A 21,877-nucleotide genomic window follows, 5' to 3' on the forward strand; every position below is an offset into this window, starting at 1 on the left:
AATAATTTGTTAACAAAATTTATTTTAAAAAAAATTATAATTTTGATGAACATCTTTAAAAACTGGTTTGGTCACAACTGGTGTGTTGTGTCCACTTCTGGGCACCATACTTTAGGAAGGAGGTGATGGTATTAGAGAGGGTGCAGAGGAAATTAACTAGAATGATCCCAGGAATGAGGGACATCAAAAAAGATAAAAGATTATTGCACAAGATAGGAGCTCATGGTATTGTTTGTTAACAAAATTTATTTTTTAAAAAATGTATTAGCATGGATTGAGGATTGGTTAACTCACAGAAGACAGAGAGTCGGGATTAATGGGTCTTTTTCAGGTTGGAAAGACATGATTAGTGGAGTGCCACAAGGATCAGTCCCAGGGCCTCAATTATTTACTATCTATATTAATGACCTGGAGGAGGGGGCAGAGTGTAATATATCCAAATTTGCTGCTGATACAAAAGTAGGTGGGAGGGCATGTTGTGATGAGGACATAAGGAATCTGCAAGGGGATATAGGTAGGTTGAGTGTGTGGGCAAAAACTTGGCAGGTGGAGTTTAATATAGGAAGGTGTGAGGTCATGCACTTTGGTAGGAAGAATCAAAAGGCAGATTATTATTTAAATGGAGAGAGACTCCAAAAAAGTGCAGCACAGAGGGATCTACGTGTTCTTGTGCATGAAACACAAAGTTAGCATGCAGGTGCAGCAAGTAATTAAGAAGGCAAATGGAATTTTGGCCTTTATTGCTCGGAAATTGGAGTTTAAAAATAGGGAAGTCTTAATGCAACTGTACAGGGTGTTGGTGAGGCAGCACCTGGAGTACTGTGTACAGTTTTGGTCCCCGTATTTAAGAAAGGATATCCTGGCATTGGAGGCAGTTCAAAGAGATTCACTAGGCTGATTCCTGGGATGAAGTGGTTGACTTATCAAGAACGGCTAAACAGGTCAGGCCTTTATTCATTAGAGTTTAGAAGAATGAGGGGTGATCTTATTGAAACATACAAGATTCTGAGGGGGCTTGACAGGATAGATGTTGAGAAGATGTTTCCATTAGTGGGGGAATATCGAATTAGGGGATATAGTTACAGAAGAAGAGGACACTAATTTAAAACTGAGATGCAAAGGAATTTCTTCTCTGAGGGTAGTGAATGTCTGGAATTCTCTACCCCAGAGAGTTGTGGAGGCTAGATCACTGAAAGTATTTAAAGAGGAGGTAGATAGATTTTTGAAATATCGGGGAGTTGAGGGCTATGAGGAGCTGGCACGAAAGAGGAGTTGAGGTCTGGGGCAGATCAACCATGATCTTATTGAATGGTGGGGCAGGTTTGAGGGGCCAAATGGCCTACTTCTCCTATTTCTTATGTTCTTGTTCTCATGAAACTATCCCCAGAAACGGAAGGGTCAAGAATTAGAGGACACAGATTTAAGGTGATTGGCAAAAGTACGTTTAACGTTTGCTTTTTGGGCTCTGTGTAGATGATACAATCCCAAGTAAGATCTCGTCAGAGCTCAATCAACATTGTTCCACCTTAATACCGACTAATTCTGTAAATAGTCCTTTGTCTTCTATACCAAAGGTTGTTGAGCTGGCATCAAACATCAGTCTGTTATTTTCAGTCCGACTACCAGAAATTCCTGAGCACTGACGGTCTGCGGAAAGCTTTCAAGCACTGGCGCTGTCTTCAGTGTTCGTTGGAAAAACAGCTGATCTAATTGTGAAAAATCAGCCCTCTTGAGATCTCTGTCATTATCTGGCTGCCTTGGGGTTTCCCTTTAAAATGTGTTGTTACATGCCTCAGTAATTTTAATCTGAAAAATGCTCATTCATGTATTTATAATGTAATTTACAAATAGCTATATTCCAGTTGCATACAAAGGGGTTTGTCTGTTCTGTAAGCATAGAATTTGTACTGTATCACCAATGCATTGGCTGCCTTATTTATTTGGTTTTACTTTCTGTAAGTTGTGCATTATCAGCAATGCACCTGGACTACTTTGGCAGTTGGGTGCACCAGTAATCATGTGACTTGGCAGTTTGCTGGCTGAAGTTGAACAGGCTTTTGGTCCAATAAACTGCCGCCAAGTCAGCAAAATGGAGAGCTGCTCACGTACATAATCACTATTCGTTAGTGCTACATTTCCTGAGTTTTGTTTACAGTGGAATTACAAAAATGGATGGTAAGACTCTTATAAAAACCTGTTCTGTTCATTTATAGGGTGGATTTTTAAACGAAACGCAACAACAGTATGCAGTATAGCGTAGAAATTGTTTATTGTGGTTTGCCAAGTTGTGCTGCACGATCTAGTCGGCCAGTTTTTCTAGATCAAACAAATAACTAACGTAACCCCAAGAGCTTTCTCTCTTACTTGAGCTGGTGTATCAGAACAGGGTTTGACTTAAGAACACTGGCAGGCCAGACAGAAAAAGAAACACAGCTTGCAGCACAGCAGGATATAGTATCAGGCAGCTACAAATTGTTTGTGGACATTAGTCAGAAAATCTCTATGACGTATCAGTTACTTTTTAAAGCCACTGGCAAGTTTCCAGCTTTTGGCAAAGCAAATGAGGACATGTAGTTGAGTCAGTTGATTAAAAGCAAAGTGCTCACCTAATTAAATCAGAGCAGTTACTTCTCACTTTTCAAGTGAGATATACATTTTAGATTAAAATTGTAGCCTGTTTTGATATATTTTTTAATTCTGGAAAAGGAATAAAACTCCACATGGTTTAACAGACTTGCAATTTTTCTCTCTTTAATTTTAAATCTTACTCCTAGTGGCTGGAACATTTAATTTGGGCTGACACATCAGTGCAGTACTGAGGGAGTGCTACATTGTTAGAGATGGTGCCTTTTCAACGAGATGTTAAACTGTCAGCCATTTCAGGTGGGCATATAAGATCCCATGGCATCTTTTGGAGAAGAACAAATTGTATTGGCCAAGATTTCACCTTCAACACCACTAAAACAGATGAATTGGTCATTTATCTAATTTGCTCTTTGTGACATTTTGCTGTGTGCAATTTGGCTGCTATGTCTTCCAACAAAACAAGTAACTATATTTTAAAAGTAATTTAGGAAATCCTGAGAATGTGAAAGGTGCTATATAGATGCAAGTTTAATCTTTCTAACATTTTCCCAATGCTGACTACTAAGCAAAGTATGCAAATCATTTGTATGTCTCCTTAGCAATTTCAACATATTGTCTGCAGTTTTGTCTGTGTGGACCACATAGTGTATTATTGAATCTTTTAGGAATTTTGTATAAAGTTTTAAAACTCTTTACCATCAATTTGCATATTTGAAGGTGGCACATATCCCACAAGAAGGCAGGCATAGCCAGGACCTGTCCAGAACCCAAAGGAACACCTTTTATTTGGAGGAAGTGAGTGGAGTTGAGGTTGTTCAATGTGAGAACATGTTCAGCCAGGAGAAGGAGGGTATGTGGATGGGGACTAGTTGGGACCCCGGTCCACTCCTCAATCACTCCCAACACCTCTTTCTTACGGCACCTCTCCATGCCAGTGCAGGAGATGCAGCACCAACCCTTTAACTTCCTACCGTCCAAGGCCGCAAACACTCCATCCAAGTGAAAGTGATTTATTTGTTGTACTTTAAATTTAATATACTGTATTCGCTGCTCACAATTTGGTCTCCTCTACACTGGGGAGATGAACCGCAGACTTGGAGACCGCTTTGCAGGGCACCTCCCTCCGATCAGTCTGCAAGTGTGATCCTAAGCTTCCTGTCGCTTGTGATTTTAATTCACCACCTTGCTCTTGCTCTGACCTTTCTGTCCTTGGCCTGCTACAGTGTTGCAATAAAGCTCAACGCAAGCTCAAGGAACAGCACCTCGTCCTAGAGGCCTGCTCAAGGTCGGGAAAAAGGAACCCAACCCGAACCATAGCAGACCCGAGCCCGACCATCTGTTTACTTACCTTCCTGTCACCGAACCTGCAAAAAGATGCAGCGCATGCGTGATGACGGCACAGTGACGTCACTTGCTCACTGCGCAGACTCAGTTTCGTCCTGGACTCCCACCTCAAGTAAGTTTTTTTTTAATTGCAATACTTAACAGTAGAGCACATACCTTGTGTGTCTGGCCCGACCCGAACCTGAAAGCCGGACCCTGAAGATGGGCCCGACCCGACTCGAACCCGACACATGTCATCGGGCTCGGGTCAGATAGCAGGCCTCTACCTCGTCTTTTGACTGGGCACTTTGCAGCCTTCTGGACTCAACATAATTCAATTTTAGATCATAACCTCTGCCCCATTTTGTTTTGTGTTTCTTTGCTGGTTTGTTTTTTTTCTCTCCTTTCTTAATCCCTTTACATTCAGACAGCTGCTATGCGACCGTTCACACCTCTTGATGCATCTTTCATTTCTTGACTTGTTCCTTTGGTCTTGCACCATGAAATCTATTGTCATTTAATCTCTCCTCCTGCCCTCCATCCTAGCACACACCTTCCCTTTTGTTCTTCCCACCCTCCCTCCTTTCACTTGCTCAAACCCTATTACATTTCTAACTTTTCCCAGTTCTGATGAAAGGCCATCAACTTGAAACATTAACTCTGTTTCTTTCTCCACAGATGCTGTCAGACCTACTGAGTATTAACAGCATTTTCCCTTTTTATTTCAGATTTTGAGCATCCACAGTATTTTGCTTTTGTATTAAGGTTATGGGGAGATCTGATAGAGGTGCTGGAAATTCTGAGGGGTTTTGATCAATTAAATAATGAGAAACTGTTTCAAGTGGCAGAAGGGTAATTTAAGGTGAATGGCAAAAGAACTATAGACAACATGAGGAAAAGGTTTTACACATGAGTTATGATGACCTGGAATGCACTGTCTGAAAGAGTGGGTGAATCAGATTCAATAATATCTTTCAATAGGGACTTGGATAGATATTTGAACGTGGAATAAAAATACAGGGCTATGGGGAAAGAGCAGGGGAATGGGTCTAATTGGATAGTCCTCACAAAGAGCAAGCATAAGCACGATGGACTGAATCACCTTCTGTATTATATCGGATTTGTTGACCAATAAAGCAACAGCAGCAGAAATTGCCAGTTGCATTTTTGGGTTTCAGCTACCCTTTTCTTTTTAGATACTTCTAGTTTCTGTGTTTCAGGCTGCTGAGTGAGCCCCAGGTCCTTGTGTCCCTGAGTGCATTTGCACTTGCCCTGATATTTTGGAACAATTCAGTGTGTCTCTTTTACGAACAGGGGATGCTTTTTAGATAGCTTCTGCAACTTGATCTATTCATTGCCTTTGTTGCATCCGTCTCGTCTGTGGAAGGTGGCAGAATAATACGAGTCTGGACTTTGTCTTGGGAGCTGACTGCCAAAGAATTTTTTTCGTATAATGGTGCACCAGATAAATCAGTAGTTAGAAAACTACAGTGTAAACAGTGGTTAGAAAAGCCTGCTCCCTGATTATTTAAGAAGATAGTTTGCAACTCCTGTGCTGATATAAAGTTCAAGTAATTTCCTGACTTAGTGGTTCTTTTCTTTTTCCAGCCATTTATTGAACCCTCTGGCTTGTCTAATTCTCAAAGTTTCCAGATAAATTGTCTGATTTGAGAAAGAATGGCTGATAAATGATTTCAAAACAGTGGCCAAACCGAAGCAGAATGAATTGGCTGTTAATTTCAAAATAGCTGTCAATCAAACACTGATTTAAACATTTCAAACACAAATATTCAGTGTAATTTGAATGACTCGGCCCCTCCTTCAGATACCGGGGCCCGAATTTTACATTGGGTGGGAGACTCTGCCCACCAGCTGAAAAGTTGGGGGCGAGCCCACCTCCGCTAGGCCTGGGGCGCCACGCCAGGATTTTCCATTCCCCAGAGCCTTAATTGGCCTTGGGTGGGGTTTTCAGCTCCGTGAGGCAGGAGGTCCCGCCTAACTAAGCTGCTGGCTAATCAGCGGGCCAGCATCCCATAGTCCCAGCAGCGCCACCGGGAGCGGTGGCCACTGCTGGGACTACACCCAGCCATCGGAAGATCAAGGAAGGATGGCCCCAGAACAATGGTAAGTTTGTTTTGGTGCCTTGCCGGGAACAATCGGCCGGGCCCTGGCGAGGCAAGGGGGGGTCAGTTGGGGCTTCAGGGGTGGCCCTCTGTGGGGCATAGGGTGCCCGATCAGGAGAGCACCCCCCAGCCCACAAGAAGGCCTTGCCATCCGCCCACCATGAGAGGCCCTTAAGTGGAAGTTAATTGGCTTGGGGTGAGCAGGCTGTTTCTCGCCACCACCTCCTATAAAATTGCAGCAGAGGCAAGAAGGCATCTGGAACGGCACCCTCCACTCCCCCCACCTCCCACTCAATTTTACACCCACCACCAACCTCCCCCCACCTGCCACCAGCCTGTTTGTTGAGGGGGGCCATATATTTCTGGCCTGGGCGACAGACAGACCAACTGATTGTTGTAACTACATATGTTTGATGCATGATTTCTGAGTGTGAAGTGGGTTTTTAAGTCTTAAAGGAGCGTGCCAAACATTGGACACCCTGCTTCATTTGATTGCGCAGTCCATCCCAAAATTAAATGCACCAAAAAATTCAAACACAGGTCAAACTAGCAATTAAGAAGTAAGTGCATATAGAACTAAGGTGCCTTAATTTTGAGGGCTGAGTTATCAGGCCTCTGTATTTCTGTTTTGCAATGCCGGTGCAGGAAATAAATACAAGATTCTAAAGTTTTACCTTATTAGGAATGGTGAACTGGTAGTGGGATGTGTTGCACTTGTGCTTCACATACTTCAGAAAAGTAGCATAAAGTAATACGCAATTCACCATAGACATACCTGTTAGAGTAGTGAGACTGGGCAGCTCTTTCAATTAGTGGAGGTGAAATCAATGGTCGTTCAACCAGGCTACTGTCATTGATCTGCTAGAGACTAACTCACAAATAACACAGATAGAGCAGTGGTCACAAGTTGCCCCAACCCGTCTTCTGTGGGAAGAGCGAATTCCATGATAAGACCAAGGGATTGAAAAAGAAAATTACCTTTGGAGGGGAGAAAACACCACTGCTATGATTACCCCGATATTAAATAGCCTCATTGCCAAGGCCTGCGTGTGAATAATAACTAGTTGGGAAAGGTAGGGAAGAGAGAACACTACCAATGGAAATAAACCTGGAAGAAGTCAATGCCTTTAGATGAGGAAGGAAAGGGAGAAAAAAATTGGCTACAAAGAGGGAAAAAAAATCAAATCACAACAGCAACAAAGACCCTCATTCATATAGTGCCTTTAATTTAGTAAAACATCCCAAAATGCTTCTCAAATAACAATAGACGCTGAGCCAAAGAAGGATATATTTTGAGAAGTAACTAAAACCATGGTCAGAGGTGTGTTTTAAGGAGGACCTGAAAGGGAAGTGGACAGGCAGAGAGGTTTCGGGGGCAGCAGTGGTGGTTTCTGAACTTAGTACTGAGACAACTGAAGGCATGGATGGCAATGTGGGGTGAAGAGAGTGGGGATCCACCAGAGGCCACAGTTGGAGGAACACAGTTCTTGGAGGGATTTCTGGGGCTAATGGGAATTAGAGATAGGGATGGGCATGACCATGAAGGGAATTAACCACAAGGATGAAACTTTTAAATTTAAGATATGCGACTGGGAGCCAATTTTGGTCAGTGAGCACAAAGGAGGAATGAGTAAGCCCTGATGTGGGATTGAATACCGATAGCAGAGCTTTGGCTGAGCTCAAGTTTATGGATGATGGAGGATGGGAGGCCAGACAGAGAAGCAATGTAATAGTAGAATCTAGAGGTAGCAAAAGCTTGCATGAGGGTTTCAGCACTAGCAGGGCTGAAGGAAGGGCAGAGAACAAAGAACAGTACAGCACAGGAACAGGCCATTCGGCCCTCCAAGCCTGTGCCGATTTTGATGCCTGCCTAAACTAAAACCATCTGCACTTCCGGGGACCGTATCCCTCTATTCCCATCCTATTCATGTATTTGTCAAGATGCCTCTTAAACGTCGCTATTGTACCTGCTTCCACCACCTCCCCCGGCAGCAAGTTCCAGGCACTCACCACCCTCTGTGTAAAGAACATGCCTCGCACATCCCCTCTAAACTTTGCCCCTCTTACCTTAAACCTATGTCCCCTAGTAACTGACTCTTCCACCCTGGGAAAAAGCTTCTGACTATCCACTCTGTCCATGCCACTCATAACTTTGTAAACCTCTATCATGTCGCCCCTCCACCTCCGTCGTTCCAGTGAAAACAATCCGAGTTTAACCAACCTCTGCTCATAGCTAAAGTCCGAAGATGGACACTGTTACAGAGGTCGAAGTAGGTGTTATTTTGATGGAGGCCAAATAGGATGCCAAAGTTACAAACAACCTTTCAGTAAATTCATAGATAAATATATATATATAAATTCAACAAGGATTTCAGGAGAAACTACTCAGAGTGGTGAAAATGTGGAACTCTCTACCACACAGAGTGATTGAGACAAATAACATAGATACATTTAAGAGGAAGATTGATAAGTACATGAGGGAAAAGGGAATAGAAAGATCTTCAACTAGGGTGAGATGAAGTATAATGGAAAGAAGCCATTTGGGGGTCGATGAAGGTGGTGGAGTAGTAGAACTGGGTGTCATCAGTTCAAATTTGGACCCTGACCCCATTCCTTCGGATGATGTCACCAAGGGTAGCATGTAAATGAGGAAAGGGGAGGGGCTAAAGATACAAGCTTAGGGAACTTCAGAGGTAACCGTATGGGGGCAGAGGCAGGAAGAGAAGCAATTGATGGAGGTGTTCTGGCTACAATGGGTAGGTAAGAGTGAAACCAAGTGAGGGCAATCTTACTAAGCTGGACAACTGAAGAGGCAGTGGATGAGGATGGTGCTGGCAACCATGTTAAAGGCTGCAGTGAGGGCAGGAAGAGCTATTGCACCACGTTCATAGTGTCAGAGAATGTCACTTGTACCTTTTGATTAAGGCTGTCTCAGTGGTGTGGCAGGACAGAAATCTAATTGGAGAGGTTCAAATATTAAATGCATGGATTTTGGAGGTTAACTATATCATTTGCTAACAATACTGTTGACAAGTTACTTTACGCATTACTATAGACCTGGCAGTTAAGTAATTAACAAGTTTTTATATATATAATATATATATATATATATATTCTTCCACAAAGTTCTGCAAAAGCCTCGAAGGTGCACTTTGAAACTACATTTCATTCTGCTGAATTATTTAATAGAGTTCTGAATTTAATGTTTTCCTTCTACAGGCCCTGCTCAGGTTCCAATGGTATCCCCAAATGGTTCAGTGCCTCCTATATATGTGCCTCCAGGATATGTGTCACAGGTAAACAAATATATTTTGAATTTGAATAAAAAGAACAATTGTATAGAAAAATGAATGTAGTAAGATATCCCAACTACCTAATTTAATTGTACTGGAGCTGAATAAGACAGTTAGCTGGCAAAATTCTTTGGTTTTCTCTGGTATAGAAAATAAAATGTATTTATGCCATCATATTGTGACGCATAACTATAGCAAATGATAAGTAGTTGCATACAGCTGAACATTTTGTAAAACTTCCATTAAAGTTATAAATTTATAAACGTTTTTTATGCTGACCCTTTTAAAAGAACTTGATAAAAGAATATTAGTGTCTAATTTTGTCCATTCCCCCCCACCCCACTCTTGTGATTTCCCAGGGTAATGTACTTCCTGTTGCTAAAATATTTGTGCATTCCATGGGCTCTGGCAAGATTTTGCTCCATGTGGGAAGATGCCTGACTTGTACTGACATTTTTTCAGAGCAGTGGAGTGTGTTCCATCCGGTGATAATCAGCCATGCAACTGTGCCACAAGGCAGCATTTCTCCCTGCCAAGTTAGCCAATCCTTTCAAACCTATTATTAGTCCTCCAACTAAGCCGCAGTGAATTGGAAACACTACCAAATGACAAATCTGTAAAATGGAAGATTGAACAGTATTGGAGTAAAACAACAATGGGCATCTAGTTTCAGCAGCAGCTACCTCTCCTATTTTCTAGCCCCACTGTGATGCCTGAAGGGAAACACCAGTTTCTGAGAAACCTGGACTCCTAGAGATAGTCTGTAAAATAAATTATGGACAAAAGACTGAGTTATAGTTAATATGATCACCATAGCTTGGAAAGATTTCAGTAATACTTGTCTATCCAGTGCACTTTTCATTGTATTAATCCTTCACCACTGTTGCCAGAAGAGAGGAGTTTTGTTGTGCTGCTGTGCATCTATGGACACTAATTTGCCAGTTCCGTAACACAAAACTCTTAGTCAGATTTGATCAAACTTTATAAAGGTTGTTGTTAATTAAATATTGTGTTTCTTTAGAAAATTGAAACATTGTTCATGTGTTTCTTTTTCTGTATTGCTTAAACATTGTTAAATTTGTCTGTTGAATTTTGTTCTTTTGTAAGTGGGTTTCTTGTGAAAATAGGAATTCTTTGAACAATCTGATTATGAAGGGCAGTCAAAGAAGAGTGTACTTCTGATTGTGTTATACAAAAAGGGTTATGTATTGCTCCGAAGAGCCAAGCAGTTCTTATTCCAAGATAAACAACAGCAATATGGGGTATGACCCAGCTGCATTGCCCTGCCCAGCCGAAGGATCTTGAGATGGAGTAGCTTGCATAAGGTTCTGTATAGAGACTCCAATTATTTCACATTTAACTCAGACCTCCAAAGGGTACAGTGTTGATAGGGTCATGCTTCTTGGCATCTAGGGGTACCTCTGAGCTGGATCAACAGAATCCCAGTGCAGAATTAAGACATCAAAGAAGCTCCTTACCTGTTAGCACTGATGTCATTGATGTACACAACTGTTCTGGGTGGATTGGGAAAGAGGAGAGGTCTAAACTAGTTAGTCTGATGGTAATTTTCCAGGGTCTTTTGTCAAACATTTTGAAAATCCTGTTAATGAGATGAAAATTGTAAGTTATGGATATGTGGTGCTTCAGTAACCATATATGTTTTCATAGTAAGTCATGGGCTGGATTAACTGTGTAGCCCTCAGACTTTTGTTACCCTGAACATAACCTGAATATAAATATCATCAGAGCTAGCATACAGCCTTGGCTCTAACGACGAGTAGAAGCCTCCTTGCTTCATTTCCTTTTCAAACTATTAAGTATATTTACCATGCCAGTATAATACCAAGGTGGAAATTTAGACAAGCATGGAGACACATTAAAATATTTTGTCTTCAGAACAATTTCTGGGTACAAGAGAAGTGAGGTGGAAGTAGACCGTGTAATTAAGCTGAATTAAGCAATGAGACATGTTGCAAATAAAAATGTATTTAATTGCCTGTGCTTCAAAACAAATGGCATAAATAGCAGTTACCAAATAATAAACTACTGAATATACAGCTCATCACAGAAATGAAGGTGTTCTGTACTTCTCACATGCAGTAATTTTGTATTCAATATTTAATTAGTGAATAATTATTCCATACTTTTCGGCAAAGACTAATATGATTAAAATACTTTTCAAGTTATTGTGTTAACTTGATTTTAATCCAGAATATTGCAAGTAGAAAACGTCCTTTAAATTTGTGCTAGGGCTTTCACTTGTCTATGAAGGGATTTGGTCAGAATCTTGATAAGCTCCTGAACACTGTCAGAATTACAAGTCCTGGACTGGGCAGGGTGCTCAGGCTTCAATCCAGTATATTTAATCATTTATAGCAAAATAGATTTAAACACCCACTGCTAATGGAGACACCTCTCCAATTCAGTTTCTTTTTTAATCTGTTCAGTGGACAACTGAAGTGAACAGTTTGTTACTAGCATATGAGGTTACTAATGATTTTGAGATGTGTTTATATTTTGCAATTTTACAAGATGAATGAATCATTATTTACAAATTTTAAATACACCCATTAAAAAGGTATAGAAGCAGTGTTGTTGGGGTTATGAATGTCCTTGTACAGGATTGCACTTTTAAGTAAAGGTTGCCAGCTCCGGTTGGAGGTATTCCTGGAGGGTTGATCATATGACTTTGAGCATGTGATTCGATCACCTGACATACCCACACTTTGCAAATATTATTGCATTTATCTTATTAAAGTTGAGTCCCCTTGTAGTTAAGTATTTTTGCTTGTGGTTTCGCACAAGCAGCTGTGCGACAATTTCCAAGAACCACAAGTCCACCTGCAAGCAGGCAAAGAAGGTGCACAGGTGTGAACCACAGGCGAATGCAAACTCCGCTTTTCTTCGTGGTTACTAGCAGCATTACCCCTGAGATGAATCTTCCTTTCCCAGAGACTTGCAGACAGTCATAGCTGGTGGGGGGAGCAGCAGGCGGTGGTTTAGGTGGTGACATTCTAAGCTGGGCCATTTTCAGCAGCAGAAGTGATGGAGGATGACCTCACCAAGTGGGAGACAATTTCTCTGTGGTTGGCTGTGATGTCAGTGGAGTTAGGGGCACTGCTGTGGTGGGAAATTTAGTGTGTAATATCTACTTTTCCTCTGGGTGGCTAGCTGCAGTGCCCAGGAGATTCTTCTATTCCAGAAGTCTCTTGGATCATTTAGGAAGGTTGGCAACTGTACTTTTAACTGAGCACATGTATAAATTTATATTTTTAACGCTGGCAAAAGATTGGCATCCTCACCTGTGCTCTCATAATTGGCCACCTCCAGTGCACAGTCCTGCACATGGGCCTTAAAACATGTGCATCATACTCCTTTTTAGTTGACCTCAAGGCAACTGACAGGGACACCACAACTCAGATTTTCAGCTGCACACTTACATGACACTAGTCTGAGATTAAGGCACAAATTGACTACTTAGGTCACTTTGCATTTAGAATAGTTATGCTACTTTACTTACTGCCGGCTGACAACATTTTTATGTTGCGAGGGGACAGAACAATAAGGTGAGGGAAGTCCAGAAATGGTACAATGCTCTAGTTTTTGTATCACTGTTGAAACAGTCTACAGTATCTCACTTCCTTTTTACACAAAAAAATTGCATCTTCTATTCACAAGGTTTTGATTGTTCTAAATAAATGTCAACTTGTTGTGCTGTGAAATCAGACTCGTATGATGGTCAAGATTTTATATAATTGTTGTTTGAACATGCACGATACTCCTGTTAGGCCATTGATCAGTTTTTACCACCTTGCTAAGTACAGAAATTCAAAACATTGTGAGTTAAGTACTATAAATGCTCCACTTGTGAATGGTCCTCACTCAACCTACCTACTTGTGCCTTGATCTCAAACCATTGTGTTGAGTGACTTATTTAATAAGATTAAAGAAAGGGATACTACCATAAAGAGCAATGAGCAGGGATTTGCAAGTGCATGCAGAAGTGAGGGGATTTTCAAAGGCAAATGGATAGTATTAGTTTCAATAATGAATCATTGTACATAAGTGATATGACCAGGATAGCATCAGACTTGAGAGTGAAACTTTAGAGACTGGAGTTGGCAAATAGTTCAACCGGGGATGGTGCTGCCAGGAAGTGAGGTCAAATGCTGCAAAATGTCAAGGAACTAAGTTTGCTGGCTCAATTTAGGTTGGTGAAATACATATGGAAGGTAGGAAAACTATTCAGGAGACTAAATTAGTGAATAGATTGCCAGATACAGTCCAGCATGCAGAAGCTGATACAGTCCCACAAGAAAAGGTAGGTAGAAAATCAGAGCAGGCAGCCTGGACAAAGATGCAAGATGAAGGTCAGAGAAATTATAGTCATAGGTGATTATTTTCTGAAGAAAGTAGGTAGCCATGTGTGTCCTAAAGACAATACTTAAAGGATGGTGTGTTGTCACCACCTACCTGGAGCCGGTAGAAAGGGTACTTAAAGGGACAGATGGGATGCTATGGTAGTAACCTATGCAGGGGTAAAAGACAGAAATAGTATAGAGGTCCTAAGTACCAGCTATCATGAAGATACTCAAAGATAGAGGCAACAGAGTAATGTTTGGTATACACTGAATTTTTGGGAGAGGAGGGGTATTTAGCAAAAAAAAATCAGGAGGTAACAGAATGGCTTGTAGCACGGTGGGAGTATAACAATACTACCTTCATAAATAACTGGGAATCCTTCCAGAATAAAGATGACTGGTACAGCAGAGCCAGGCTATACTTAAACCAAGTAGGGACAGAAAGACTTGCAAGGAACATTGAAACAGCAAGAGAAAATTATTTGAACTAGACAAGTGGCGTGAGAGTGGGTTTGAAATAAGATCTCTGAGGAGACAGATCATAGGATAAATGGGCAGGAATAGACTCAGTAAAATACACATTGCAGGCATTGGAGAGCATAAGAGGAGACAATTCTAAAAATGAGATGTATATGAATGCTAGAAACAGAAATAAGATGCCAGATCGGGAGGGTGTTGCGGCATTAGAGAACTACAGTATGTTGGGAATATCAGAAACATGGCTGAATCTTGAGGACAGAAATGAATACAGTATTCAGGGATATAGAGCGTTTAGAAAAGAAAGTAGATGCAAAATGGAAGTGGTGCAACACTATATGTCAGAGACACCTGGATGGTAGAAGGAATTCATTCTCTGGGAGACAGAAAGCTTCAAAATGAGTTACTCTGGTTAGACAACTTTAATGCCAAAATAATACAAGCTAACACTGAGTGTATGTATAAACATAAGCATAACATCAGCATAAGAAAAGAACAATTTGCTCTATGAAGAGATGAAAAGGGTCTGTGAAAACAGGGAAGTTATTTTATTGGGTGATTTCAGTCAACCTAATAAACTAAGAAAACCCAAGTGGTTTGGAGTCATTGTTGGTAGATGTAGTGTTTGTCTGAATTATGGTCCAGTGTGTCAAGGAAGCCACAAGATGCAGTGTTCATCTTGATTCTGCAGTTCATTAATGACCAGCAAATATACAAGAAATTGAAGTTGTAGCATCCCATGTGACAACAACCACAGAATGATAATGTTTAACGTGATCTGGAAGTAAAAAATATCTGAGACCAGAAGCCAGGTATATAATTTTGAACCAGCTAAATTCAGTGAAATAAATTGGGAGAGGCTGTTGAAAAATACTTCAATAAAAGACAAGTGAAACATCTGTAAAGGTATAACATGCAGGATAAATAAAGCCAGCAGGTTCTGATGAAGCAAGTATGAACTGAATGGATTAACAAGCAAATTAGAAGAGAATAACGAAAAATGCTCTGAACAAATGCTGCAAGGAGAAAAGGGATGCAGCTCACTGGGATCGATATATTAAAATGCAGAAATGTACTCAATGGGTGATCAGAGGGGCAAACCGAGACATGGCAAAAAATGTAGTAGCTGAGGCTATGCGAACAAAAAATTATTTCAATGCTGCAACAAGTTAGAGGGCAGTCAGAGAAGAAATGAAAACTTGAAAAGATGCAAATGGGCTTGAAACTGAGGGTGAGCATGAAATAGTAAATATTATGAATGAATATTTCCTCCAGATATTCACAAAGACATAAGCAAATAAAACCCTGGAGATAGATGATCTCTCTGCCAGAGTGTTGAGAGAAACTAGGGTGAGATTTATGAGGCATTGGCAATCATTATTCCAGAATCAATGGACACGGAATGTATCAGTAGATTGGAAAGAGGCTAATGTGATGCCTATATTAATAAAGGGTGACAAAACAGACATATGCAACTCCAGCCCATCAGTATTGCTTCCATTCTATGTAAAATAATGAAACTAATAAACAGGGCTAAGCTTGAGGGTAAAAGCAAAATACTGCAGATGTTGGAAATCTGAAATAAAAACAAGAAATGCTGGGAATGCTCAGCAGGTCTGGCAGCATTTGTGGAGAGAGAAGCAGAGTTAACGTTTCAGGTCAGTGACCCTTCATCAGAACTGACAAATATTAGAAATGTATAAGGTTTTAAGCAAGTAAAGCGGGGGTGAGGCACGAGATAACAAAGGAGAAGGTGTTGATAGGACAAGGTCACAGAGAAAAACTGACCGGAAGATTGAGGATCATCTGTATGATAATGCAGTTAACAGCAGTCAGCATGGATTCAGGAGGGGAAGATCCTTCCTTACTAATCTCCAACTTGTTTGAGGAATTAGAATTAGAACATTACAGCGCAGTACAGGCCCTTCGGCCCTCGATGTTGCGCCGACCTGTGAAACCATCTGACCTACACTATTCCATTTTCATCCATATGTCTATCCAATGGCCACTTAAATGCCCTTAAAGTTGGCGAGTCTACTACTGTTGCAGGCAGGGCGTTCCACGCCCCTACTACTCTCTGAGTAAAGAAACTACCTCTGACATCTGTCCTATATCTATCACCCCTCAACTTAAAGCTATGTCCCCTCGTGTTTGCCATCACCATCCGAGGAAAAAGACTCTCACTATCCACCCTATCTAACCCTCTGATTATCTTATATGTCTCTATTAAGTCACCTCTCCTCCTCCTTCTCTCCAACGAAAACAAGCTCAAGTCCCTCAGCCTTTCCTCGTAAGACCTTCCCTCCATACCAGGCAACATCCTAGTAAATCTCCTCTGCACCCTTTCCATAGCTTCCACATCCTTCCTATAATGCGGTGACCGGAACTGCACGCAATACTCCAGGTGCAATCTCACCAGAGTTTTGTACAGCTGCAGCATGACCTCGTGGCTCCGAAACTCGATCCCCCTACTAATAAAAGCTAACACACCATATGCCTTCTTAACAGCCCTATTAACCTGGGTAGCAACCTTCAGGGATTTATGCACCTGGACACCAAGATCTCTCTGTTCATCTACACTACCAAGAATCTTCCCATTAGCCCAGTACTCTGCATTCCTGTTACTCCTTCCAAAGTGAATCACCTCACACTTTTCCGCATTAAACTCCATTTGCCATCTCTCAGCCCAGCTCTGCAGCCTATCTATGTCCCTCTGTACCCTACAACATCCTTCGGCACTATCCACAACTCCACCGACCTTCGTGTCATCCGCAAATTTACTAACCCACCCTTCTACACCCTCTTCCAGGTCACTTAGAAAAATGACAAACAGCAGTGGCCCCAAAACAGATCCTTGCGGTACACCACTAGTAACTAAACTCCAGGATGAACATTTGCCATCAACCACCACCCTCTGTCTTCTTTCAGCTAGCCAATTTCTGATCCAAAGCTCTAAATCACCTTCAACCCCATACTTCCGTATTTTCTGCAATAGCCTACCGTGGGGAACCTTATCAAACGCCTTACTGAAATCCATATACACCACATCCACTGCTTTACCCTCATCCACCTGTTTGGTCACCTTCTCAAAAAACTCAATAAGGTTTGTGAGGCACGACGTGCCCGTCACAAAACCGTGCTGACTATCGCTAATGAACTTATTATTTTAAGATGATTATAAATCCTGTCTCTTATAACCTTTTCCAACATTTTACCCACAACCGAAGTAAGGCTCACAGGTCTATAATTACCAGGGCTGTCTCTACTCCCCTTCTTGAACAAGGGGACAACATTTGCTATCCTCCAGTCTTCCGGCACTATTCCTGTCGACAATGATGACATAAAGATCAAGGACAAAAGCTCTGCAATCTCCTCCCTGGCTTCCCAGAGAATCCTAGGATAAATCCCATCTGGCCCAGGGGACTTATCTATTTTCACACTTTCCAAAATTGATAACACCTCCTCCTTGTGAACCTCAATCCCATCTAGCCTAGTAGCCTGAATCTCAGTATTCTCCTCGACAACATTTTCTTTCTCTACTGTAAATACTGACGAAAAATATTCATTTAACACTTCCCCTACCTCCTCTGATTCCACACACAACTTCCCACTACTATCCTTGATTGGCCCTAATCTAACTCTAGTCATTCTTTTATTCCTGATATACCTATAGAAAGCATTAGGGTTTTCCCTGATCCTATCCGCCACTGACTTCTCGTGTCCTCTCCTTGCTCTTCTTAGCTCTCCCTTTAGATCCTTCCTGGCTAGCTTGTAACTCTCAAGCGCCCTAACTGAGCCTTCACGTCTCATCCTAACATAAGCCGCCTTCTTCCTCTTGACAAGCGCTTCAACTTCTTTAGTAAACCACGGCTCCCTCGCTCGACAACGTCCTCCCTGCCTGACAGGTACATACTTATCAAGGACACGCAGTAGCTGCTCCTTGAATAAGCTCCACATTTCGATTGTTCCCATCCCCTGCAGTTTCCTTCCCCATCCTACGCATCCTAAATCTTGCCTAATCGCATCATAATTTCCTTTCCCCCAGCTATAATTCTTGCCCTGCGGTATATACCTGTCCCTGCCCATCGCTAAGGTAAACCTAACCGAATTGTGATCACTATCACCAAAGTGCTCACCTACATCTAAATCTAACACCTGGCCGGGTTCATTACCCAGTACCAAATCCAATGTGGCATCACCCCTGGTTGGCCTGTCTACATACTGTGTCAGAAAACCCTCCTGCACACACTGGACAAAAACTGACCCATCTAAAGTACTCGAACTATAGTATTTCCAGTCGATATTTGAAAAGTTAAGGTCCCCCATAACAACTACCCTGTTACTCTCGCCCCTGTCGAGAATCATCTTCGCTATCCTTTCCTCTCCATCTCTGGAACTATTTGGAGGTCTATAAAAGACTCCCAACAGGGTGACCTCACCTCTCCTGTTTCTAACCTCGGCCCATACTACCTCAGTAGACGAGTCCTCAAACGTCCTTTCTGACGCTGTAATACTCTCCTTGATTAACAATGCCACACCCCCCCCTCTTTTACCATCTTCTCTGTTCTTACTGAAACATCTAAATCCCGGAACCTGCAACATCCATTCCTGCCCCTGCTCTACCCATGTCTCCGAAATGGCCACTACATCGAGATCCCAGGTACCAACCCATGCTGCAAGCTCACCCACCTTATTCCGGATGCTCCTGGCGTTGAAGTAGACACACTTTAAACCAGGTTCTTGCTTGCCAGTGCCCTCTTGCGTCCTTGTAACCTTATCCCTGACCTCACTACTCTCAACATCCTGTACTCTGTCACTACATTTTAGGTTCCCATTCCCCTGCTGAATTAGTTTAAACCCCCCCGAAGAGCACTAGCAAATCTCCCCCCCCAGGATATTGGTACCCCTCTGGTTCAGGTGAAGACCATCCTGTTTGTAGAGGTCCCACCTACCCCAGAAAGAGCCCCAATTATCCAGGAAACCAAAACCCTCCCTCCTGCACCATCCCTGCAGCCACGTGTTCAACTCCTCTTTCTCCCTATTCCTCGCTTCGCTATCACGTGGCACGGGCAACAACCCAGAGATAACAACTCTGTCTGTTCTCGCTCTAAGCTTCCACCCTAGCTCCCTGAATTTCTGTCTTAAATCCCCATCTCTCTTCCTACCTATGTCGTTGGTGCCTATGTGGACCACGACTTGGGGCTGCTCCCCCTCCCCCTTAAGGATCCCAAAAACACGATCCGAGACATCACGAACCCTGGCACCTGGGAGGCAACATACCAACCGAGTCTCTCTCGTTCCCACAGAACCTCCTATCTGTTCCCCTAACTATGGAGTCCCCAATGACTAATGCTCTGCTCCTCTTCCCCCTTCCCTTCTGAGCAACAGGGACAGACTCTGTGCCAGATACCTGTACCCCATTGCTTACCCCTGGTAAGTCGTCCCCCGCAACAGTATCCAAAACGGTATACCTGTTGTTGAGGGAAACGGCCACAGGGGATCCCTGCACTGCCTGCTGGTTCCCTCTCCTTCCCCTGACGGTAACCCATCTACCTACTTCTTTTACCTGAGGTGTGACTACCTCCCCATAACTCCTCTCAATAACCCCCTCCGCCTCCGGAATGATCCGAAGTTCATCCAGCTCCAGTTCCCTAACGCAGTTCTCGAGGAGCTGGAGTTGGGTGCACTTCCCGCAGATGCGGTCAGCAGGGACACTCTTGGCGACCCTTACCTCCCACATTCTGCAGGAGGAACATACAACTGCCTTAACTTCCATTCCCTCTATTCTAAATTCCCAACAAATCTACTGAAAAACCAAAAAAAAATGTCAAAACTTGTTAGCTTAGCAATCCAACGGACAGAACTTCTTAAATAAAAAGCTTACCTTATCAACACAACAGAGTCCTTTTTTTTTTGGTTAGAGGAGGAGGGTGGGTGGGAGACACTACACGTCTAGTGTCTCGGGTACAGCCACCACCCAAATATATAGTTTTTACTTACCCAGCAGTCCCCTGGTCCTCCGAAAACAAAAGGGAATTAACTTTTAAACTTCCACTGAAATTGACTTCCCAGCTGTAAGCTCGCTCTCGCACCTTCGCTACTGTCAAAGCTGCAGTCACCAAAACCAGCAGTCCCCTTGTCCTCCGAAAACAAAAGGGAATTAACTTTTAAACTTCCACTGAAATTGACTTCCCAGCTGTAAGCTCGCTCTCGCACCTTCGCTACTGTCAAAGCTGCAGTCACCAAAACTGCATCCTAAGTAGACTATGGGAAGTGGTGTACCTCAATTTTCAAAAGGCTTTTGATAAAGTTTCAGACTAAAGGCTACTATTCCGAATCAAAACTTTTGGGATTCAGGGTAAACTCTGGAAATAGATACGAAACTAGCTAAATGGTAGGAATCAATATGTACTCTTTCAGGGAGCTATGTTGGAGGAGTGGAGGAAGTACTCACCTTACAGCTGAGTACTAGGACCACTACTATTTCTCATGAACATAAATGACCTAGCTTCAGAAGCTCCATGCCAAGTGGTCAAATTTGCAGATAAAATGAATCTACACTTCCTTCTATTCGCAAGGGTTTGAATTTTCAAAATAAATGTCAACTTAAGTTAGTTTTGTGGTGTGAAATCATGCTCGTGTGATGGTCAAGATTTTATATAATTGTTTTTTGAAGATTCATCCAAGAGGCGCTGTGGCCATCAGCAGGAGCAGAATTGTGTTCAACCACAATCTGTAACCTCATGACCCAATATCCCGTATTCTGCCATTACTATCAAGCGGGGGACCAGCCCTGGTTCAGTGAAGAGTGCAGGAGGGCATGCCAGGAGCAGCACTGTGCATACCTAAAAAGGAGATGTCAGTCTGGTGAAGCTACAACCCAGGACTACTTGCATGCCAAACAGCAGAAGCAACATGCGATAGATAGAGCTAAGCGATCCCACAACCAATGGATCAGACCTAAGCTCTGCAGTCCTGCCACATCCAGTTGTGAATGGTGGTGGACAATTAAGCAATTGACAAGAGGAGGAGAAGGCTGCATAAACATCCCCTATGATGGGGGAGCCCAGCATATCAATGCAAAATACAAGGCTGAAGCATTTGCATCCATCTTCAGCCAGAAGTTTCGAGTGGATGATCCACCTTGGCCTCCTCCTGATGTCCCCAGCATCACAGATGCCAGTTTTCAGCCAATCTGATTCCCTCCATGTGATGTCGAGAAACAACTTAAGGCACTGGATACTGCAAAGGCTATGGGCCTTGACAACATTCCGGCAATAATACTGAAGATCTGTGCTCTAGAACTAGGCGCACCCCTAGCTAAGCTGTTCCAGTACAGCTACAACACTGGCATCTACCCGGTAATGTGAAAAATTGCCCAGGTACGTCCTGTGCACAAAAAGCAGGACAAATCCAACCCGGCCAATTGCTGTCCCGTCAGTCCACTCCCAATCTGCAATAAAGTGATGGAAGGGGTTGTCAACAGTGCTATCAAGCGGCACTTGCTCAGCAATAACCTGCTCTCTGATGCTCAGTTTGGGTTCCATCAGGGCCACTTTGCTCCTGACCTCATTACAGCCTTGGTCCAAACATGGACAAAAGAGCTGAACTCCTGAGGTGAGGTGAGAGTGACTTCCCTTGACACCAAGGCAACATTTGACCGAGTGTGGCATCAAGGAGCCCTAGCAAAACTGGAGTGAATGGGAATTGGGGG

At 42.6% G+C, this 21,877-nt stretch overlaps 1 protein-coding gene across 9 annotated transcripts in view; it reads left to right on the forward strand.

The window, feature by feature from the left end:
* Window positions 1–21,877, forward strand: part of fndc3a (fibronectin type III domain containing 3A) — a 244,190-nt gene that overhangs the window by 129,690 nt on the left and 92,623 nt on the right. For 5 of the 9 annotated variants that reach the window (XR_010975793.1, XR_010975792.1, XM_068040296.1 and 2 more), the window contains exon 4: window positions 9,252–9,328. Coding sequence is in view for 7 of the 9 variants with exons in the window: in XM_068040296.1 (XP_067896397.1) it covers window positions 9,252–9,328 (77 nt within the window). In the remaining 2 variants the exon portion in view is untranslated. Of the gene's footprint in view, window positions 1–2,054; window positions 2,176–2,865; window positions 2,884–3,809; window positions 4,043–9,251; window positions 9,329–21,877 lie in introns of those variants that run through there. The other 4 variants (XM_068040292.1, XM_068040294.1, XM_068040295.1 and 1 more) reach the window with 4 other exon arrangements.

The sequence above is a fragment of the Heterodontus francisci genome, chromosome 10, assembly GCF_036365525.1.
Source record: "Heterodontus francisci isolate sHetFra1 chromosome 10, sHetFra1.hap1, whole genome shotgun sequence".
Classification (NCBI taxonomy): domain Eukaryota; kingdom Metazoa; phylum Chordata; class Chondrichthyes; order Heterodontiformes; family Heterodontidae; genus Heterodontus; species Heterodontus francisci.